At 36.6% G+C, this 24,996-nt stretch overlaps 1 protein-coding gene across 7 annotated transcripts in view; it reads left to right on the top strand.

The window, feature by feature from the left end:
- The window catches only part of Gria4 (glutamate ionotropic receptor AMPA type subunit 4), a 345,494-nt gene extending 324,743 nt beyond the window's left edge, over positions 1 to 20,751 (top strand). Inside the window, exons 15-17 of one of the 7 annotated variants that reach the window (XM_051177800.1) lie at positions 2,708 to 2,822; positions 12,002 to 12,233; positions 19,633 to 19,795. In XM_051177800.1, the coding sequence (XP_051033757.1) occupies positions 2,708 to 2,822; positions 12,002 to 12,233; positions 19,633 to 19,646 (361 nt within the window). In that variant the 3' untranslated portion in view covers positions 19,647 to 19,795. Of the gene's footprint in view, positions 1 to 2,707; positions 2,823 to 9,263; positions 9,379 to 12,001; positions 12,250 to 19,632 lie in introns of those variants that run through there. The other 6 variants (XM_051177798.1, XM_051177799.1, XM_051177796.1 and 3 more) reach the window with 6 other exon arrangements.
- The last annotated feature ends 4,245 nt before the right edge of the window (positions 20,752 to 24,996 follow it).

The raw sequence follows: 24,996 nt of genomic DNA on the forward strand, positions 1-24,996 counted from the left end.
AGGCAAATAAGTGAATTACCTGGGTGGTATTTAAGCCCACAAAAATCTATCATCTATAACCTAGGGTCCTAGGTAAAGCTCTTCCATCTAGCAAGAATGTGTCCAAAGGTTATGTTTCCACCACATTTTTTTAAGGAAAAGCATTTGTTTTCTTTTGATTTTAAGTTTTATTTAATACAAGAAGGATAATTAATGCAAGAAATAGCCCACGATGTCTACTCTCCTGTCTGTTCGGAACAGCAGCTATCATAGCTTTCTTGATGCTAAATTAGGTAAGAATAACCTTGACAATCTGTTTCTGTCTAACCTGAGGCTTTATGACCTCTGCAGCCATGGTTACCACCTTTCCTTAAGGATTTCTTTATCCCTTCAGCTGAATAAGCAGCACTTTGTAAGTGCTCTGGTAAATTAGTGAGGATATATTACATATTTTAAGTCATTTGATGATTGTTATCACTACTATGCAAAAGTAATTCATTTCATAAGACAGAACGATTCCAAAGGATGCATATGCATGTGGTTTACACTGCAATTTAAATAGCAATCCAAGGAGGCCTTGAGACAACATACCCCTATTACACAAGAAAGTAAATTCTTTTGTTACAGATTAACATGGGAAAAAATGGCATACTCAATACAGTCTCTAAATAGTAAATCCCTTTTATGCCTTCCACACTATAAATTATAATATATAATGTAGTTAACTGTATATATAATGGTATTAAGCAGACTTTACCAAGGAACTACAAGCTTCTACAAGAGAAGTGTGGGGATTAATTGTGAACTGGGCAGTTGTTCAACTATTGGTCTAGTGTATATATCTTATTAATCAAATATAGATATATGTTTATATAATCGGATAGCAGTGTGAAACTAAATTGTTTTTACATGGCCTATTTGATGGTATGAGAAAGACAATATCAGAAAATAATTTTGCAGAGAGCTTCATTATAAACAGTGTTCTCAACATACAGATTTATTTTCTTTATTCATTTCTTTATTTTGCTTTTTTGTTTGATTCTTTACTTTCTATTGTGCTATGAAATTGTCTTTGGGTATGACTAATAACCCTGTTAAATAACCCTCTCATGAAATGGTTTTACTTTTAATCAAAAGAATGTATGAACCAATGTATGAAATAATTGGGATACCACTGGATGTTGAAAAATGAAAACTAATATGAATGTTTCAAGCTAAAGCATATAATGAGAAGATTTTCTAAATAGAAGACTTGAATAGTATTCATTCACTGAAGTCAAACTTGCTTATCTTTGTGGGGTTTATTTTTTGGAAACCTAAACAAATTTAAATGACTTTTCTCTTCACAATTGATTATTTTTTAATTTGACATTCCTAATCATCATTGTGTATGCATGCGTACATGCATTTTAATTTGGTCCTATTGGTGATGAAATTGACTATATGATGTAGCACTTGCTTCTGAATGTAGGAAGAACAAATTATTTAATGACCATTTAAGAAATAGAAATATAACTCTTGAACCCGGATATAGGTTCCTAAGGGAAAGTATATACCTTCCAAGTGGTTCATCCAATCCAGAAATGAAAAAGCAGATCATTTACTTAAAAAACCAGGAACACATTTTAAGAGAATAAACACATGGACAGTTTAGGGCTAAAATAGCCAAAACCTGTTGTTAGGCAGATAAATGACAGTTTACTGTTAAATCATGCTGATCATGTACATGTTTGCTTTATTTGACTGGTAATACATTTGGCTGTAAGAAATCACCAAACTTAGTGCTTTCTAAACAACACAGAACATTTATGACCATATTTCCAGAGCTGACTAAGCCACTCCTAAGATTTAACAAAATTCTCACTAAATGCTGAGAAGTCCTCTTAAAAGAGACATTGAGTTCTTTACAAACTGGACTGTGAAAGCAGGAAACATGTGGAAGGCAAAGATTAGGACTCTTTTTAAGGCTCTCGGAGAATGATTAGAGTAGAATAATCTGCTTGTATTCCTCCTCAGAGACACTGAAAGTAGAGAAAAATCTAATGTAGAATGGTTTTGGTAAAGATGTCCTGGGACTCAACTGCTAATTTAAACAATTAAAATGGATTTTTGATTCTAAATTGCATCCAATGTCTAAGACCAAACATAAAATTTGATAAGAGAATATCCCTAAGATGTGTTACTGTCTCCTGCCTAGCCTCGTGAAATTCATAGAACCTGGAAATCTGTGATTCTGAGAGAATTCAAAGGACTGAATTAATAATCCCCACAAAGAATCAAGGGAATAATAATCAAGCCATATTCTTTGTGAACAGACACTGAGTACTGAACTTATAGCTCCTTTGGTTTTTGTTGTTATTTTTAATGACATTTTGTTTCCCTTCAGGGAATGAATTTTTATTTCAGTCATTGACATTCTTAGGAGAAAAGGAATTCAAAGTGTGGTTATTTCACCATTACTAGTAAATACAAGTTATTAATATAATGAGTTACCAAACAATAACCACACTGAGTCAATGGGCATCGGAAGCACAGCAGGTTGAATGTCTTTGAATGAGTTGCAGCTACAATCCATTTGGACTGCTGTGTAAGGAGCTGCCAGATAGCAAAAATGAGAGGTTTATTTAGCATCCGGGGAAGCTTACAAAAGAGCTAAGTCCTCATTCCTTCTAACATCTTAACAGCTCAGCTCTACAATTTCTTACAAAATATGTTTTATCGTTTCAAGAAATGCTGTTAACCTCGCAGTTTTAAAACTGAATGAACAAGGCCTCTTGGACAAATTGAAAAACAAATGGTGGTACGACAAAGGAGAATGTGGCAGCGGGGGAGGTGACTCCAAGGTTAGCCTCAATGTCACCAAGAGCGGGTAAACAGTTTGTCAGTAATAGGGGCATCTGCTGGGAGACTTGTTCTGTCCCTGCCCATAGATGGACTACTAGTCAAGCCCTTCACAAACTCAAGTATGCAATTACTGTCAAAACAAAAATATTTGCAACTGTTACTAATTTGTTATTAATTTGTCACAACTCCAGTGACAATAAGTGTGGAAAGCTATGGCTTTAAGGAATCCTGTGGAGCTGGTTTTTGGAAAGTAGGAAGTCTCTGAAGGAGTGAGTGGCATAGTATTAAGTGAAGAGGGGAGAAAAGGGTAAAACTTACTTGTTTTCTGCATTAATGATTGGCGAGACTGATCCTGAATTTTCAGTTAACATTGATCACCTTGATTTGTCTAGCTTTCCAACCAGACAGCCTTTTCCAGACAAAGCATTACAATGCAGCAACAACACAATTACTTTGTTTACATAATTGTTTGCCTTTCCGTTAATGGATGAATCAGGAATCAATAAGACTACAAAGGAATAATAAATCATTCTTGGTTTCACCTCACACATACCATAATTTCTGCCTTGCCATTTTTTTTTCAAAACTCTAGTTAATTTCTTCAAAATAAAATAAGAAAGTACATGATTAGGATGTATTCTAACTATTGACCCAGAATAATATGTATATGTATATATGTAGATCAGTGTTTATAGATAAAGAAAACAATAGTCTAGATAGGAAACTCTGAGAAACTACCTTCAATCCATAAAAACATAATTAAAACTTTAAATAATGCCTTCAAAATCATAGATTTACTTAATCTAGAAAAAAATCACGAATGCTTCCTTCTCCCAACCCTTAACAAACAAAAAAAGTCCTATTTATCTTCAGGTTACTCATTGAACTGTACATTTTCTCACTGGACCACCTAAACTTCAATAGGATTCTGTGTTCTCTAGGGATCTGCTGAGATCTACCATCAACACTCGAGATCTCAAACTAAAAAGTCTCTCAAACTGAGTTCATTAATATCTTCCTGTAATAATAAGCTCTTAGGCTAGAGAGGGCTCGGCTGTTAAAAACTAGGCTCACAACCAAATATATAAATAATCAGCCCTATTGTAGAAGGACAAAAATAAATATTTTGTCTTGATCTCTCTTAATTCTCTCTCTGATGCTGTGATAGAGTGTCTGATCCTAAATAATTCACAAAGAAATAAAATCCAGAAAGCACAGGTAAGGGCTCAGAATACTTCAAAACAACTAATGGTATGTGGCAGTGGAGGGGGGAAAGAATAAGAGATTGAAGAGGTGAGAACCAAACCAGGAAAGACCAGACAGTAAAGGAGAAAAGAACAGGGAGCACTCAGGGCTGCTATCTCAGTAACAGCCTGCTTTTGTGAGAACCAACCCAAACCCTCAAAGCCTAATCTAGTCAGGATCATAGCCTCCGAACAGAAATATTAAGCCATTGATGGCCTCAGATCCCGTATGATCACACAGACCTCATAAAAGACCTGCCACCTCAAGGCAATCACATTCAGGAAACAAACCACATTTATGTTATAGCGTTAGCTTCAAGTGTAGCAAATAGATTCATTTTATATTCTGGACCTCACCATCCCTAGAATTTTCTCATGGTTCTCATATACACAAAAATACATTTATGTATGGAGACAAAAGTATCCCTGTATGAAAATTAGGAATGTCAGAAAATTTCTGGTGCTACACCAGCACCAGAAAACTTAAAGTGACTATGTTACATAGTTAGAAAATTTCTGTTTGAAGATTTTATAATCACAAACCTTTAAAAAAAGAGCAATGCTCTTTTATGGATTAATTTTTCTACAAATATAAACATCTGTCCCATTTTAGGGTACAAGAAAGATTATCTATAGAAAAACAAGCAAAACACAAATCTGTGTATGGTAGGCAAATCTACACAACAAGAATCATTAATTAAATGAGAAATTCAACAACTCTGTCAGTTCAAAACATCTTCAGTTCAAGAAAATGTTTGGTACATCACAGACATGAGAAAGCAATTGTGGCCTCAAAACTACTTTATCACCCCTAAAAGCAAACATCAGTACTTTCAGCCTATATTGTCATAGTTTCACAAATACAAACAAGAAAATTGTGTTCTAAACCATTACTTTAAGTCTTGACAGGGAAGTTTCCAAAGTGTTTAAAAATTTAACATAAAGGACTCACTTAAAATGAAATGACAGTATGTTGTTTTCCCTGGGGAGTTTAGTTTCCATATACCTCCATGGTTTATCACCAAGAGAATAAGTTCATAGAGGTCTAAAAGTTAATAATGTCTTAGTGTAAATTCATGGTAAAAGGTGATATTTAAATTCCCTAATTTAAGCCAGAGAAATCAGTATGAAATGCTTATGCTTTTCTAATTCACTTTCTGTCATCTTTAGATGACTAGGAGTCATTGTAAACTTACTTTTCCTCTACCATTTTGCGTTTTCTCCCTCAAAAAAGGGTAAAATCAGAAGTAAAGGGGCTAACTGTAAGAAGAAAACAGGATCTAAAGCCGTGATTAAGGGTATAAACTGCAGATATGAAAGACAAATCCAGAGATCTTCACACAAGCCATGCAAAAAAAAAAAATAGCTTATTTGATTTTGAGATACAAGTCTTAATAAATGATTCAGTTTGCCATCAGTAAGAGGGGGTCATAGCCAAAGCCTGTACCACACGTTTTCATTATTGCAGGACTGAAAGATTATAACTGGATAAGCCTGGGACAATTCAGATCCCCAGCTTCCATTCAGATGGCAAATATTACACTTTTGGTTTAATTGAACAATGTGGCTGCACCTAGAGATAAAAAGAGAAGGTTTTCCATTATCTGTTCCCTCAAGGAACTTACAATTTAAGACAGTCAACAACAGAACCATTCAGAGCCCCTATGGCACCTTTGCTGGACGATGGCTGTGCAGAAATCAGTACCCTGCAGACATTCCCAACACTGAAATTCTGACCATAGCAACCTTCAACCATAAAAATTCAACAAGAGTTATGAAAGAAAAGATTTTCATCTTCCAGGAAAAACAGCAAATGATAAATCATAATCAAGTAAAACCATTTGTTTGAAAATGCTTTGTTGGTGCTAACATTACTATAAAATTAGTTTAGTCATCATGAAAATTTAAACCCATCCTTGTAAGTGGAACAAGCCTACATTTACTGACAAGGAGCCAATGAAATATGGATTACAATGTGTAAAACATATTTTCCCTTTGATTATTCACCTGAGGCTTCATTTAAGTACAAGCCAATGTATGTATGGGGTTTTAAATCTTGACTTTATTTGAGATTTTTGCAAATGCCTATACCTACAGTACTAGTAACAGCTACACAGTAGACTTCTTTTGTATTTTTTGTCCCTTATTCTCCTATCTACAGATATATCCATGCACATGGATGTGAATGTTCATCAAAATCACTTAGTAGGTGTAATCCTTAACTTATGTATTCCCTAAAGTTATATTCCAGCTCATAATTCCTGCATTTATATTTGACATTCGAGTGAATGCAGTTGATTCCTGACTTTAATAGATTTTATATTTATAAACTATGTATTACCTGATACCAAAACCATGAAAATGAACGCAAGACTAAGAGACTAATATAGAAAAAAATTATTCAGAAGCAGAGAAACTATAATAGAACAGAAACCACTAGACACACATCTCTTGGAAAGGGCTCTTCTAGTGTCACATTCTTTGTTTAATATATGCACTTCCTCTGATTGAATATTAAGTATCGTTAATAATAAATATCTCATATCTGGATTGACAATGTATTCACAGCCTCTAAAACCAAGCTATTAGGCTGACTAGCAGAAGACACAAAGAGGCGAGGGAAAGGGAAAAGGGAGTAGAGGGAAGGCATACAGAAGAAGTGAGAGGGATATTTGACAAGTGATAACCCACAAATGTTGCCATTAGTTTTCTTTTCTAGAAGAAAAGTTGAAAGATACTCCTATACTGCTTTCATATCCCTCCTCACTTTTTTAAACATCCAAACACTTCTCTTCTCCAGTCCAATCCATTAAAAAAAAAAAAAAAGCATTGTAAGTCTAATATAAATTACCTATCTTGTGTTGGGATTTTTAAGACTTTGTAAAGTTAACCCCAGGGCCTAAACCTTTTATAATATCAATTATGGTGTGAGGCTGGGGCAGGAGAATTACTTAAGCCACACATTAAAGACTCTCCCAGGCAGTGCAAATTTCAAGACACACATCCTTTATTGTATCAATTCTAAGAAGAAAGCTTACTCTTGACTCTACTTAATTGAATTGTGACAGTTTGTAGGTCCCTTATTCATCAGCTATTCTGGTAAGTACTGCTTCAGGAAGATGAATGAACTGTAGACCTTTATTATCGAGGAGTTTAGATGACTAAGTTGGGATATGGAGAGCCGAAGTGTGGATAGAAGTGGAATTGTATTGACAGTAAGTCAAGATCAATTGAGTTCATTTTAGCGTCCCAAATAAGCCTTTACTAAAATAAATCTTTAATAGACAGCTAAATTGTTGTTGATTTTTAACCATAAGGCAGCTAGAACTTCAGGATCATGTCAAGTACAGATTATTTTTTAAGTGGAATAATACACCTAAGTTATAGTAAAAGCTTAAAACACCAATTCAAAAACATGCATTTGTATTCAGATCCCATATGAACAAAATAAACTAACATTAGGGGGTGGTTTTATTACAACACCTAACGAGAAATATTAATAAACTAAAACCCCAATTTATGTCTTTGCAAAAGCTATGAAGGCAGACTATCACAAATCCGGGTTTAGATAATGCCCTGCTATATAATTGCTAAGTTAATCCCTCTTGGAATATTTGTTTATTAAAATGGGAATGACAGGAATAAAGATATAAAGTGTTGTCAATAGTTTCTGACTCACAGCACTCAGTTTCTATTGCTGTGATAAAGACCATGATCAAACACAGCTTAGGAAGGATAGCATTTCCTTCACCTTTCAATCTCCCAAATCACAATCTACCATGAGGGGGAGCCAAGGCAGGAACCTGGAGGTGGGAACTGAAGCAGGGGTGCAGCTTACTGGCTTACATCTCCTGGCTTGCTCAGTCTGCTTTCTCAGTCCAGGGTGCAGTGGGCTGGACCCATCAATTACCATTCAACAAAATGCCCTACAAATTTGCCTACAGGAATCTGGTGGAAGCAGATTTTCTCAGTTAAGGTTCCTCTTCCCAGATAGTTCTAACCATGTCAGACTGACAGAATATTAACCAGGACAGCTACCATCATCACAAACATCAGTGCATCCCCAATCTCATACTGGGTAATGGAATTATTCTCCTGGTGAGGAAGTAAATGAATGCTGTGTCTCATCAAATGTGTCCGGCGTTTCTAGAAGTAAAGCACAGGACACCAATATGTCAAAGTAAAATGACAGTGGCAGCTTTAAAGATGTCCAAAGAAACTCAGACTGTCTCCACCAAAAGGAGATTAAAAAACCATCAGCCACAAATACTTCCCAGGACAAGATCCCAAGAATTCCTACTGCCCACCCATTGTTTCAGCTCCCCCCTTACCTCATGAGAAGGAAAACTAGGAGAACCTCACAGTTTTTCAATTCCCAGTGTTGAGGGAGAGCTGAAGTCTTCTTCTCTGAGACATTCTATATCATATTTAACATTGAAGGAATCAAAGGTGGCAGAGAAATCCGCTATAAAATATTATTAATATTAATTCATATGTAATAATTTAAATTTTAGTCACTTAACTATGTACTTTAATTAGGTTAATGTGGTAGACTCAAGGCAGATGATTCCTTATGGTGATGTCATTTAGGCCCAATGCTCCAATTCAGAAGGAAAATGAAAGTGTAGTCTTACACATTAAAATAGCAATTTGCACATTCATTTTGTAAAGACCGTCCACTATCTAAACTGGCCCTTGGTCAACAATAGTGGAGACACCATTCCCTTGTATGAACTTCTATGGAGTCAATTTGTTGATAGATACCATCCACATATTCTTAGGAAGTAAGTAGGAATCACTAGCTAAATCATAGCTGGCTATAGCTTCTACTTAACTCAATGTCAAAAGTAGCTTCTGGATTCCAATTGCATGCCATGTGTGGGTGTGGGGTAGGGGGAGGGCTGGGTGCAGAATTACTACTTTTTATGAAACCCAACCAGGCCAATAGTTTTGGATTCACAGTAATTGCATATATTTTTATTTAAAAATCCTCCCTAGCAGTATGGGCCTGTTACATAAAGCGATGGAGCAGGTCCCAGTTTTATGTCTGATTCTAATCCTGGGCCTACAGTTCAAGACATATAGCCTACTGTGGCCTTTGCTCTGTCACTTTGCCATGCGATTCTAATGTAGTTTTATACTTGAATAACATAAAATAACATATATAATGTTATTTATGTTATTTTCCACGTGAAGAACTCCTGTAAACCTTGCCGTTTTGAAACTCAGTGAGGCAGGCGTCTTAGACAAGCTGAAAAACAAATGGTGGTACGATAAAGGTGAATGTGGACCCAAGGACTCGGGAAGCAAGGTCAGTCACTGCAGTTCGGGGCCTCTTCTTGTGTGTAAAACGAACCGTAACTGGGAGCAATTGTCCAAAGTTTTTGAAACCTTAAACACCAAACTTCTCTATCCATATAGCTACTGCCTAAAGCAGAACTTAATGCCATAAGTCTCAGCCACTGAGACTGCCCATAGGTAATAAACTGCTCCCCAGTAGTAAATATTTAAAATAAACTAAGATAAAATCGTATACATTAACTATCATTCATATAATAACAGAATTCTCTTACATATAATAACAAATAAAGTTAACTACTATATATGTAAAACAGAATTATCTACATTAGTCTCAAACTATTTACCACTAATATGTCAGTCAGGTTTCTGTTTTAGATAAAGAGACCATAAAATATGTATTTTAAAAGTTGGTTCTTAAAACAGGAAATGGGAAATTGATCAGCAGTTATTCAGAAAGTAAAAGGTAAATATATTAAATAAAATTCATGTCACCACACTGACAAGCATTCTGCTTTAGTTCAAAGAGGCCTGCCTGTCCCATTTCTGGACTGACCAATCTATAAGAAGAACTTCCATATCTATTATCTCAACAGAAATTATTTCAAAAGTCAGTATTATCAGTGTGCGTCCACAAGTTCTAAGATACTTTGCTCTTGAATTAATTTTTAAAGATTTATTTATTTTTAATTTATTTGTGTAGGTGTTTTGCTTTCATATATTTTCCTGCAATTTCAGAGACCAAAGACAGCAGTGGATATCCTGGAACTGGAGTTACAGACAGTTGCCAGTTGCCATGTGGGTGGTATTCGAACCACCTATGGAAAAACAGACAGTACTCCTAACCACTGAACATTCCTCTGGTCCCTGCTCACTAATTCTGAACAGAGCAATGCTGAAGCGTATAGGCTGAATTTGTGGAGTGCAAAGTTACATGTTTATTCTAATTGGAAAAAAGATCCGTCAATCATCATACCTCTATACACTAATAGAATATATTCAAGAGAGGTTGGAGAATAATGGCACATGCTGTTAATGCCAGTACCCAGGAGCACATATTTATGATTGCTCCTAAGTTATATTTGAAGATTTTTAAAATCTCCCCTTGAAATTTTTTATATCATATTCTAGGAGAGAAAATGAGTTAGTGTTTATTCTAAGACATTGAAACAAGTGACTAACATATGGAGAGTTTCTATTAGGGTTAGGAAACAGTCAGGTTAACAGATGCCTCTGAAACAGACTGGAGTGAGACAACCTTGGTCATATAACATAACTGCCACCTTATGTCTTTCTGTAAAGTAAGATAAACACGCATAATTAAAACCATGCTACTTTAAAATAACATGATGAAGCAGGTAAACACACACACACAGAGAGAGATAGAAATATATAAATGCACCACTTGAATTAAATATTCTTCTAATATAACTACTGAAGAACTTGAACTAGTTTTTTCATGCAAAGTATTATGGGATAGATGATAGCCACAGAACACCCTTCAGCAAGACTTCCTAAACATTTTTTTTGAGGTAATGCTACTATATTATAAACATGTTAATACTTTATGGCATTTTTTTTTTACTTATTGTCACAATTTAATATCTTCCAATCATTTGCTTGACTATTCCCAGATCTAAAAGTAAGGTAATGTATATAATGACACTCAACTACAATATGCCTAAAATATTAACTGCTAAGTATTTTAAGTGGCAGTGGAATTATAATTTTCAATCAGTAGAAGTAATTGTAAATACTTTGCTTCTCAATTTGAATGTATTTTTTATTGAAAATTCATTTTAAAAAGCCAGAAGTAGTGACATAAATCTGTAATCAAAGAACTTCATAAGTAGAGATAGCAGGGTCAGGAGTCAAAGCTAACCTCAGCTCCATAGTGAGCAACATAGGCTTCAAGAGACCCTGTCTCAACAAAGCCATTAAATAAAATTAAAATTCTTAAGAGTACCTAAAAATATGAATATTATTAAATAGCAAATATTTATTGTATATTATTGTATGCTGTGTTCACAATAGTATATTACACATACTATTGCTAAGTAGAATAAAAAATTCAAAATTACTATTGCTCATGAGGTTTTCCCTATGGACACACTGGATGAATAAATGATGCATGCTGTAATTCCTTATTATTTACACATACTTGATAAGTTAATGATAAATACTGTGTGACATTGATAAAGACCCTTAGCTCTGAAATTAGGAAATATGGTATATAACTATCCAGGAAAAATATTATAAAATAAAATTGTGCTTTAAAGAATGTTTGAACATGACATTTTAGAAGTCTAAATAAGCCCTCTTCTGCCTCCCTATGTAATATATGAATGCTTACATATTGTTAAGTACAGTGGTTTTCATTACATATTTAGTAATGATAAATTTTTGGATTTTATTTAATATAATAATATATAATTTATTGGTAAATATCATAATTTTCATCCCAAGAGCTCTAAGCTTTATGTTTACATCTATAACCTGCATTGGTGATTTTACCTGTAAATATTTCCCAGTTAAATTAAGCATTTATTTTAATTGGCTACTTGGACTTTATGTGTTCTTTTATCTTTCAGGTGTGACATTCCCATAGTTAACTGAAGTGTCTTTATCCTCCCTAGGACAAGACGAGTGCCTTGAGCCTGAGCAACGTAGCAGGAGTCTTCTACATTCTGGTTGGCGGCTTGGGCTTGGCAATGCTGGTGGCTTTGATAGAGTTCTGTTACAAGTCCAGGGCAGAGGCGAAGAGAATGAAGGTGGCAAAGAGTGCACAGACTTTTAACCCAACTTCCTCGCAGAATACCCACAATTTAGCAACCTATAGAGAAGGTTACAACGTATATGGAACCGAAAGTATTAAAATTTAGGGGTAGGACTTAGGGCCTACGCCAGGGAGTGGGGGATGCACCCTGTAAACGCGGTGTTGTGACCTGTCTGTCCAGTGGTGGTATTGCTTGCTTCTAATTAGAGCTTTCTATTTGTGACATTTTCAGTGCACAGTGGTTCCGTTTTTGTTGGCTGCAGATGTTCTGTTTGAAACTTTATGTTGCCAATAGATATCTGCATTGTAATGGTCAGAGACATGAAAACAAATTAGAATTGCTCTACAAATTCATGTAAACAGCATGATTTCCCCAAAATTGGAGTAATTTTAAATTATATCTGAGCTTTCCTAAAGAGAGACCAGCTAAATTTCTAAGAAAACTCAAAGATGCAAAAAAAAAAAAAAAAGAGCAAAACATTTTAATTGATCAAAAATATAGGAGCTGCCTGTTTTTGATAAGGTTACAGCAATGTTTTCTAAAGAAATAATACACATAAAGGATCCACAACATAGTAAGGACTGAATGAATTTCAGCTCCTACTCTAGCGTGCATTTCATTGACCAGCCATCTTTCTATATTTAAAAGCATTAATCCCTGTTGTTTGTTCATCTAACAATAATCCTCAAGCACAGCAGGTAGTCGTGTGGCCAGAGGTTTTTTTTTAGCTATGATACACATTTATTAAATGAGGTTCAATTTATACAAGGTCACTTCTCACTGAGGCATTCTAGAATCCTCACAATCCAACACTTCTCCATCCAAGAAGCCAAGATGTCAAGTGCATGTGTGTGTGTGTGTGTGTGTGTGTGTGTGTGTGTCTTAGAGTGAAATATTACAGGAGTTATTGTGCATTTTATTTAATTTCTCTACCTTGGTTCCTTTTTCGGAAGCCACATCAGCCCTACTTACACACTCCCCTTGTGTCACAATAAAAGTGATATACACTCAGGAAAAGTACAGATGGAAGTTAATTTTTCAGAATTAAAACATCTACTTATTTCCTCTAATGATCAAAGGTGGTTTTAAAATAAGACCCTGATAGATTTAATATTGCTTTTATAAAATCAGAATTGTTGCAAACCATTTTCTAGAATTACATAGCCTTGTGCGTCAACTATTAGTTTTGATTACATGATAAAAATGAGGCTTTGAACCTTCAAGAGACAGCCAGTAACTGAGGCAGCTGAAAGTCAAGGCAACAAATATAATTTAATGAGATGTACATCTGAGGTTGTGCCAAAAAATATTATTTATTTGATATTTATTGGCATACAAACTTCTGAAACGTGTGCTGCTTTCTGAAAGAAAAAAAAGAAGCCACTCTTGACGATCAAGACTTTGCTGCTTATCTCTGCCTTCTATAAACCTGATATTGAACACACTTGCAAAATATGACAACTCCAGCTGGTTTCTTCTCAGTTTCCTGAAAAACATAAAAACTAAGCCCCCAGTTCATTCAGATAAAAACACTATGAACACATCTTCTGATATGGTTAGGAGCTTTGGAAGAAATTATTTGAAAATTCATGGAAATAAACTGAGACTTGCAAGGTTAATGACCATTAAGAAAATGCTTTTTATCTTCACTTTTATTAAGTTGAAGGAAGATTTCCCAAATGGAGCAAAAATATCTGACCTTTGTTACTTTTAATGAATTTTGATATCATTTTTATAATGCATCTAATTTTTGTGTAACTAAAACTGAGTTTCTTGTTCATTCCAATCATTTGATAAGTCCAAGATGGAGAAGTAATATTTAAAATTTTATAAAGAAAGACCAATGAATGCCATTTATTTCAAAAGCCTGGTAAATTGCTAAAGAAAAGAGTTAAACATTCCCAGGCTAGATACAGATTAGAACTTTCACATCATGGTATCTTTTTAGTTGAAGACTATCATTGAAATTCATCATATGTTATCACCTTTAAGGCTAAATTTGAACTTTTAAAAAATACATTTTAAATATAGACAAAGCATTCATAGTAATGTAAATTTTTTTAACTTTAAAACACTAGCATTCGGAGTAAACAAAAATAATTTGTACCTGCAGCAAAGACTTGAGAGCAAACATTTTTATTTTTCCCCCTTTTAAAAACTTATAGAGACTGACATGGCCACTCATGACAAGACTCTTAGCATTTGAAAGGCTGTGACAAGGTGATTGCTGAAAATTTTAGGCGAGTCTTGGCTATGGACAGAGACTCTGTCTTGAAAGAAAGAAAGAAAAGGAAAAAAAGGGGGCTCTATTGAATATAAGTTATGGTTGTTAATTTAGATGTTACCCAGACTCTCCAAAATCAAACTCTGGAAGCTGTATACATACAAGATCTACAAAGAAATGTGGATAAGGACCAGAGCAATGCTTAGATGTTTGGGAGGCTGGTGCTCTAGTAGAAGACCAACAGTCAGTTCCCAGCACCTACATCAGATGGCTCACAAACACCTGACATTCAAAGATTCTGATATCCTTTTCTATCCTCTGTGGACACACTCAGACACACAGACACACACACACACTCACACCCCATATACACAATGTTGACTTGCTTAGACTCACAATCTTACATCCTATTTTCTTCAGCATCTGAATTAATTCAATCTAAGATCCAAAATATTTCCTCTGAAAGCTACTGTGTCCCAAACTAGTCATCTACTAATGGGTTCTTATTTTTCACCTATCCATGAAAAGAAGGATTATATTATAATGTTTTGCAAAAACTCCAGTCCTAAATCCTGGCTTATATTTCTTAAAGAAATTGTTTTTGTTACATCCTCTTGAAACAAACAATACTGTTTAGTTGGTAGGACTTTAGTTACAACCATAGCAAAGCACTCACTCTCTAAGAATCTCGCAAGAGTCTCCCTTGTCAAAGCAAGATCACTTGCAGTTCAGTGCACTTCCGAGTTCCCAGGTGATAATCTGGCAAGGCCATGAGGGCCTTGAAGGTTGGGTCTTTTCACATGCTTTTTGTTGGTGTTATTGTTGTTGTTCAAGACAGGGTTTCTCTGTGTAGCCACGGCTGTCCTGAAACTCTCTGTAGTTCAAACTAACCTCAAATTCAGAGATCACCTGCCTCTGCATACTAAGTATTGAGATTATAGGAGTGTACCACCATGCCCTTTTCTTCACATGTTTAAATGTAGCTGAATTACTTACAGCTTCCTTGCTGGTGTACTGAATCAGTTTCTGTACAATTTTTAAAAATGTGAAATATGCTCACTTATTATTTTACGTTATACAACTTGTATTTAGCAAAATGCATCCTCCAGTGGTTTTTCATACAATATATTTTGATCACAGTTTTCCTCGAGCATCCGCCTACATCCTAACTCACCTCAGTTCAACTCTCAACAATGTTAAAACTTATTGGAATTTTATCCTAATTTTTCCATTTACAAATAAGAGAAAACTATTCATCCATGTCTGGATATTCATCCACTGGACAAATGTTTACTTAGTGCCAGTTCAGGTACCAAGGGCCACAAAGATGACTTAGCTTGTAGAGCCCTTTGCTATAAAACCTAATAACCTAAGTTGAGTCCTGAGGATCCACATGAAGAGAGAGAGAGAGAGAGAGAGAGAGAGAGAGAGAGAGAGAGAGAGAGAGGACCAACTCCTGAAAGTTGTTCTCTAGCTCAACACACATGCTATGGTACCTGAGTTCACACACACACACACACACACACACACACACATACACACATACACACACACAATAACTAGAGATAATTTTTTAAATACCAGATTTTGGTTTCAAAGGACTAAGGGAAGTTAACCAGAGTGTCATATTAATCTCAGTTCCAACTCCCTCTCCTCCTCTGACTCCCCCTACCTTTGCCTCATTCCACCTCCATCTGCTCCTCAGAGAGGGTAGGCCTCCCATGGGGAGTCAATGAATTCTGTCCCATCACCAAATTGAGGCAGGACCACCATCCTCCATATCTAGACTGAGCAAGGCATCTTTCCATAGGACATTGGCTCCAAAAACTTGTTCATTCATTAGGGACAGCTCCTGTTCCCACTGCAAACGGCCCCACAAACTGCCCCAGCCACCCACTGTCACCTGCATTCGGGAAGCCTAGTTCGGTCCTATGCAGGTTCCCAGCTCTTCAGTCCAGAGTCAGTGAGCTCCCATGAGTTCAGGTCAGCTGTTTTTGTGGGATTCCCCATGAGGGTCATCACTCCTCCCTCTCTTCAACTAGGTTTTTCTACAGTTAATGTTATTGTTGAATTCTAACTTTAAGCCATGGTGATCTGATAAGATACAGGGGGTTATTCCAAATATTTTATATCTGTTGAGGTTTGTTGGGTTACCTAGTACATGGTAAATTTTACATGTTCCATGTGGTGCTGAGAAGATGTATTCTTTTGTGTTTGGGTGGAATGTTCTATAAGTGTCTGTTAAGCCCATTCAAGTCATAATATCTGTTAGTTCTTTCATTTCTCTGTTAAGTTTCTGTCTGGCATATCTGTCCAGTGGTGAAAGTAGGGTGTTGAAGACTCCCACTATTAGTATGTGGAGCTTGATGTGTGATTTAATCTTCAGTAGTGTTTCTTTGAGACATCATCTTGATGGAGTTTTCCTGTGATGAATGTTAAACATCCTTCATCTTTTTTTTATTACTTTTAGTTTGAAGTATATTTTGTTAGATATTAGGATAGCTACACCAGCATGTTTCTCAGGTTCATTTGATTAGAAAATCTTTTCCCAGCCCTTTACTCAGAGGCAATGTCTGTCTATATAGTTGAGATGTGATCCTTGTGTTCAGCAGGAGGATGGATTCTGATCTTGTATCCACTCTGTTAGCCTGTTTTGTTTTGTTTTTTTATAGGTGAATTGAGGCCATTGATATTAAGGGATATTAACCACCATTGATTGCCATTTCCTATTATTTTTGTTTACGTTGTCAATAATGGGTGTGTGTGTGTGTGTGTGTGTGTGTGTGTGTGTGAGTGTGTGTGTGTGTGTGTGTGTGTGTGTGTGTGTGTGTGTGTGTTCCTTCTTTGGAAATTGCTGGTGTGAAGTGTTTTTGTGGGTGTAGCTAACTTCCTTGGGTAGAGGTTTCCTTCTAGTACTTTCTGTAGGGATGGATTTGTTAACAGGTATTGTTGAAATATGGTTTTGTCATGGAATGTCTTTTTTTCTCCATCTATTGTGATTGAAAGCTTTGCTGGGTACAATAATCTGGGCTGGCATCTGTGGTCTCTTCATGTCTGCATATCTCCTGTTCAGAACCTTTTGGCTTTCATTGTTTCCATTGAGAAGTCGGAAGTAATTTTAATAGGTCTGCCTTTATATGTTACTTGCCCCTTTTTCCTTTTTAGCTTTTAATATTCTGCCTTTATGCTGTATGTCTGGTGTTGTGATTATTATATGGCAAGGGGACTTTTTCTTTTTTTTGGTCAAGACCATTTGGTGTTCTGTAGCTTGCTATACTGTCACAGGCATGTACTTTTTTAGTTTGGGAAAATTTTTTTTTATATGATTTTGTTGAATATATGTTCTGTACCTTTGAATTATATCTCTTTTCCTTATTTTATTCTTTTATTCTAATTATTCTTAAGTTTGTTTTTTTTTCATGTTATCCCATGTTTTGTGTTAAAAATTTGTTGGATTTAACATTTTCTTTGACCAATGAATCTATTACCTCTATAGTGGCCTCAATGCCTAAGATTCTCTTTTCCATTTCTTGTATTTAGTTGTTTATGCTTACATATGTAAATACTGCTTGCCTTCACTTTCTATTTTCAGAATTTCCTAGGTTGGTGTTTTCTTTATTGACTTTATTTTAATTTTTAAGTCTTGAGAAATTGCCTTCACATGCCTGATTGCTATTTCTTGGCTTTCTTTAAAGGATTTGTTAATTTCTTCCAACTTTTTATTTGTCTTTTCCTCCATTTCTTTAAGGGAGTTTTTAATTTCCTCTTTTAGAGCCTCAATCATCTTCATAAAGTTATTTTTAAAGTCATTTTCTTTAGCTTCATCTTGCTGTTGTAGAACCACTAGTTTTTGAAGGTTCTGTGCTGCTTTTTATGCTGTTGAGTGTATTCTGACATTGTTTTCTACCCATCTCTTTTTTCAATCAGTACAGGTGAAGCCTCTGCTTCAGGGGGTCCCTCTTTCTCCATTTGGTGTAGATGGAGGCTATGGCACCCTCGATTGCTACTCCAGGAGCAGGCAGGGCCAAGTCTCTGATGGCTGCTCCTCTAGGTGCATGCAGTTCTAATGCTCAGGGGTCACTGTTGTTGCTGGGTATCTCATACAGAGAATAGCACTGGAAGGACACAGTTGCTCTTTCTCAGAAGAGTTTCTGGAAGCTGCTGCTGTCTATGCTTCCAGTCTGCCTGGCTCACACTTCCACTCCAAAATTTTTGTTGTCATCCGGGTAAATGATTCCAAACATAATAACCAACAGCTTTTAATAAAATAATGGATTTCATTAACATAAAATCAGCCAAACATTTAATTTTCAGAGCATATCAAACACTGGAATTGAATTTCATAAGGAATTAGGTAAAACGTAGCTCTCAATAAACAAATGCATCTTGAGTTGCAAGAAATTGGAGGTCCTGTCCCCATCACCACAAAGCTTAGGGGACATATCCTTTATCTTAATTTCCTCTTATTAACAGGATTTAATTACTAGGAAGGATTTGGATGCAGTAAACAGTAAGCAGTAGTCAGTTTACATGATCACAGAGCCGGCTTCTCCTCTGCATAGTGTTATTTCCTACTACCTGAGAGAGAAGGCAGGAAATAGAGATTCAGTGAGAACTCAGAGGCAGGCCACCCTTACTTACTGCAGCAGCAGAAGATCCTGTTCCCTTGTGTGCATTGTCAAATACACCTGCTTTCAGTGTATCACCTTAAAGAATAATACAAGTGGACCTTGATTCCTAACAAGCATACCATGAACTATGTGTCACTAACTGTGCTGTTCTGAGTCATGTCTGTAACTTGTATGAACAAAGGAAAGTGTCTGTCAGGTCTGTTAGAAGGAAACAGGAAATTTGTCATGATTTACAAAATCGTTCTTTGAACCAGAAGAAAACACTATGATTTATAGGAAGTCCATCTGACAGAAGAGAGCTTTGGAAGTAGTACTTCTTTGGAAGTACTAGAGTGTAGAGATCAAGTAGTGGAAAGGTTCTTCCTACCCACATTTTCTCAAAAAACAAAAAACAAGACTTTATGATCTTATAAACAGTTTTAAGTATGTGGGATCTAAATCTAGGCTGATTGATGCATCTATTGTATCTGAGCTTTTCTTTCCCTATAAGCAATTTGTCTATGAGCAAAACCACAAGAAAAAAATGCAGATGTCTAATTATCGATATTTTGGTGTTTGATGTGCCACGTTTTGTTGAAGCAACAGAAATATCATAACACCTGGCATCCTTTCTGTTTCCTTTTCATGCAACCCAGCTGACTTTTTCTGAAGCCATAAGAAACAAAGCCAGGTTATCCATCACTGGGAGTGTGGGAGAGAACGGCCGTGTGCTGACCCCCGACTGCCCCAAGGCCGTACACACGGGAACTGCAATTAGACAAAGTTCGGGATTGGCTGTCATTGCATCGGACCTACCATAAAAACCAAAAAAATAATTGAGTGCCTTAATTAAACTGTGTTGGTGACTGATGGAAATGCAGCCCAGAGGGACCGGCCCAACGTGGGTCTTGGCTTAAACCCATTCTTCAGCTGAGAGCAGGAAGGACATTCTGAGTGCCGGACAGAACCAGTGCATGAGTTCAGCACGGAAATTCAGACTCGGATTTTATATCAGGAAAACTCACAATTTAGTTTTTTGGGGGGAGTGTGGGGGGTTACCTGGGATGGGTGTATTAACAGCAACAAATTCACTTGAGCGCAACTAAAACTAATCAGACTGGCCATTTAGAGCATTCAACTGTGAAGTCCTTTCTCAGAAAGGCCTTGGTCACTACAGCAAAGGATTCAACAGTTAATAGAGGTCAAGGAACCTGCTACCCTGTGTTTCCAGAACACCCATGTAGTTGATGGAATAATCTGCAGCTGAGACGAGCAGTAATTAAAATGTGTTAAGAAAATAATAAACATGTAAATCCTGTGAAAAAAACAACAAAATTTAAAGAAAGTATTTACAGTTACCTTGGAAATAAAACAATAATGAAACATGCTTGCTTTTTAACTGAAGTAAATCCAGTAGAGGACAACACAATTCTTTTTTCTAACCATCTTAGGGAACAATACATTGCAATAATTGATATAAATGTCATCACTGTAACAAACTTTAGAGACTTTTTTAAATGTAAAATTGTTGGTCTCCTTGTTTCCTGTAACCTTCACTCTGTCACACACCTTGGTTCATAGATTGTGTTTGTTTATCAGGAACGCAAAGAAAAGAGTGAAGAACATGTTGACATGAAGTTATCCATCTGCAATGTAGAATTAAAAAAGACTACGGGTCACTCATGCTATCAATATAATTTATAATCCTGTTCTGTGTACAAAATTGTGGTTTTGTACCCACCCAAAAGAATAAAACAGCAGTTTTTCTTACAGTATCTATCTACAGAACTTAAATTTTTCCCTTTGACTATCCAAATTATTTGAGAAACTCAAAGACTCCATGAGGAATATAGAAGTCAAGAGATAGGCCATGTAAGAAAATGTAGCTTGTCTTTATTATTTCTGATCACTATGCTCCCCTTCCTACCTTCTGTCTGCTTATTTGTTAATAGATTAAGTTATCAAAGATGGAATCTTTGAGTCTGGGAATGAACCTCTGTTCCCACAGTACCACACCTGTGTGGAAATTTTACTTGACTCTTTTGCTACATAGTGTCACTTGGACTATTACCCTCATTCCTATACTTGCGTTTAAATTCTTTGAAGGCACTGATAACCATTTGGGGTAGACCACAGCTGAAAAACTCAACCCTTACTTTTACCCAGAAAGTTTTAAGACAATTTACACTATGTTTTTTTTTTTAAGAAAACAAAACACATATGGTTCGAAAGGTCTGCTTCCTTTGAAATGATGAAAGAGTTCAATGACACGGATAAAGATCACGGACTGAGGGATCATTTTAGAAAGCACAAGTTAGGATGACTCCTGAAGTGTGGTCTTGAAGAATGAGTTGAGTTTTCACAGGAGGAGGTGATGGTAAGAGCCTGTGGGTGAGCAGATGCTACGCCACTTCTTTTGACAGTTGCCTGTGTACAGGACTTATGTAGCAGGTGGCCTGTCCAGGGCACAGGGTGTGACACCATGGATGCTCCAGCAGAAATATGGAGAACTGATTTCCTTCCCTTTAACCATTACAATTCCCATTCAATATCTGTGCATCACTACAATGTAATCCTTATAACACATGTACACACTGTCCCTCAGGAAAGGTTAATTCTGTTCCTGAGCAAATGATTCCTTTCACAATCTGAGCCCTCCCTGATGTCTTTTTCTCTTACTCCTACCTGACTTCTCAGCCAGCAAATGGACCTCCACAGCACACAGAACATTGCATCTGCCATTTCTTCATTCTTGGCTCTTCTCTGTCTTTATCTGACTGTCACTCATCCTTCAGCACTCAAATTGACTTTTATGTGTGCTGGAAACTTTTCCATGATTATCCACCAGCCCTGCCTATGACACTGAGTTATGTGCCATCCTTAATGTTTCTTACCCATTACGGCACTCACCATACTGCATTGTAATTGCCTGTGTATTTGTCTGTAAACTACTAGACTGTCAGCTCCTTGAGGGCAGGGACTGTGTCTATCTTGTCCACAGTTGTATCCCCAGCACCCAGCACAGTGCCTGGCATATTGTAGGTGCTTAATAAATATTTGTTGAATGAAAGAACTAATTGAATTGATTTAATTAAGTTGAAGCAGAAAAGCATATTTTCTCCTTAACAGTCCCTCAGCTGTAAATTCGGTATAGAGTGGGATATGATGAAATGGAAGGTTGGCTGACCTGATATTTTCAGTGACACTGAGGAAAATAGCTAAAAAAGAAGTATGCATTAAAGATTCAATACATTTTCTCTTCTTGGTTTTTCAAGACAGGGTTTCTCTGCATTGCTTTTGGCTGTAGGAAAACCTGCTCTGTAGACCCAAGTGGCCTTGAACTCACAGGTGCCCATCTGTCTCTGACTCTGAAGTGCTGTGATTAAAGTTGTATGCCTTCATGCCCAACTTTTTCTTTTCTTTGTTTTTAAAGACAATGCAAAAACAGAGAAAATTGTATTTGGTATGTTATGAAGAGCAATGGGCTTGGCAGAAATAAGAGTACTGCCCAAGGCAATGCTCTCTATTCAGATGGACGGTCCTGTTTACCATAACTCTGTATTCAGATGGACGGTCCCTGTTTACCATAATTCTGTATTCAGATGGACGGTCCCTGTTTACCTTAACTGTATTCAGAGACGGTCCTGTTTACCATAACTCTGTATTCAGATGGACTGTCCCTGTTTACCATAACTCTGTATTCCGATGGATGGTCCTGTTTACCATAACTGTATTCAGATGGACGGTCCCTGTTTACCTTACCTCTGTATTCAGATGGACTGTCCCTCTTTACCTTAACTCTGTAGCACAATTTACTTAGCTAGAGTAAGCCCTTCACAACAAGGGTTAAGTTTAGTATTGAGCTATACTTGTAAAATAGCTTTCATTTAAGCTTGGAATGGATTTATGCTATTTCAAAGAGTTATATGTTTTACAATATAAAGTAATTTTGGGAAAAAAAAAAAGAATGATTTTGTAACCTCTCTGGAGTCTTGGCAGCTGACCTGATATTATGCTTAGAAATTTGATTTTAAAAACATGTAAAAGTTCAGGCTGGTGAGACAGCTCGATGGGTAAAGGTGCTTGCCATGCAAGTCTGAGGACAATCCCTATAAAGGTGAAAGGAGAGAATTGTTCCACAGAGTTGTCCTTTAGCTTCCATACATGTGCTGTGGTGTGCATGTACATACACATACACAGAGACACACACAGACACACACACACACACACACACACACACACAAATACTTTATAAAAATTATAAGTTTAAGGAACTTAATTCTATCACAAAGTGGAAGAATCCAGCTACTGAACACAAGATATTTAATGAAACTAAATATGTCAGGTAAAAAGATCTTAGGAGCTCCACAAGCTATGTTAATCAATATGCAGTGAACACCACCAGGAGAACTGAAGAGCACATTGCTACAGTCAGTCCCAGAACTCTTTGAAAATGCCAGCATTATATGCATTTCAGGTTCTTGCATGTGTTCCTATGTGTCGTTCGGTTTTCCCACCTATATCACACCTATTTAGTTTGTTTTCTAAGGCAGAGCAGTGTTCAATGTTTATTTGTCGGTGCTTAAGTACAACCTTATACATTAAGTCAGAATCAATGAAAATGTACACGATTTTTATTCTCAGAAAACAGAATACCCCAACTTACATTACCAAGGTAGCAGCAACAGAAATAAAACTCAAGCTGAAAGTGATACCTTGGATAGTATGAGAGACAAGCTGTGCATCAATCTGCTTTGTGGGTTTATATATATATAATATATAAATATATATATGTATATATATTATATATATATATATATATATCCACTGCAAAGTGCATGTTTTCATACACAAAAGAGTTTTTTCTCAGACAGTAGTGAAAATTGCAGTCTTATTATTTGTAAAATCAAAGCAAATAGAATATGTGATTATGTAGTATTCCCTAAGCAATTGAGCTATTTTATGCAATGATTATGATGTTACTAGAATAGATAAGAAATAGAAAGTGTTTCTCAGAAAAAAGGAAAACACTAATCTGGTTTCTGTGAAACGAGAAAACCCTATTTAACATTTGTTTTTCTTTGACTTCATTTTCTTTGAAAGTGAAAGAGACTGCACAAACCAATGACAGATGACATAAAGGAACATTCAAACGAAAGGGTTTGGGTAAAAGGAAAATATTCCCCCAAGTGGCCACGAGTTACTTTTCTTCTTTAAATATTTATTTCTGCATTTTAGTATGCATATATGGAGGCGTGTACAATACCCAAGGCTTCCAGAAGAGGCCTCGCAGATGTCCTAGATGGAGAGTCACAGGAAGTGCTGAACTCCAGGCCTTGGGAAGAGCAGAGATCTCTCTCTTTTTTTCTTTTTAATTTAAAACAATATTAGTTGTTGTTGTTATTGCATTCCGATCCCAGTTCCCCCTCCCTCCCCTCCTGCCACTCCCCACCTTCCCCCACTCTGAGCCCAGCCCAGTCCTCAGAGCGGGTAAGGCCTCCCATGAAGAATGAACAAAGTCTAACAGGTCACCTTGAAGCAGGACCAAGGCCCTCCCCACTGTATCTAGGCTGAGTCCATAGGAAATGGGCTCCAAAAAGCCAGTTCATTCACTAGGGATAAATCCTGGCCCCGTTACCCAGTGGTCCCATAAACTGTCCAAGCAACACAGGCGTCACACACATTTAGAGGGCCTAGTTCAGTCCTGTGCGTGTTCCCCAACTATCAGTCTCCAGTCAGTGAGCTCCCACTAGCTAGGGTCAGCTGTCTCTGGGTTTCCCCATAATGTTGCTGACACCTTTACTCACGTTATCGCTCCTCCCTCTCTTCAATTGAACTCCCATAATTCAGCCTTAACCTTGGCTGTGGATCTCTGCATCTGCCGGCGGCAGTTACTGGATGAAGGTTCCATGATGACAATTAAGTTAGTCATTAATCTGATTACAGGAGAGCCCAGTTCAGGCACCCTCTGCACTGTTGCTTAGTTACCCTTGTGTATTCCTGAAAATTTCCGCAGCACC

The sequence above is a fragment of the Phodopus roborovskii genome, unplaced genomic scaffold, assembly GCF_943737965.1.
Source record: "Phodopus roborovskii unplaced genomic scaffold, PHOROB, whole genome shotgun sequence".
Classification (NCBI taxonomy): domain Eukaryota; kingdom Metazoa; phylum Chordata; class Mammalia; order Rodentia; family Cricetidae; genus Phodopus; species Phodopus roborovskii.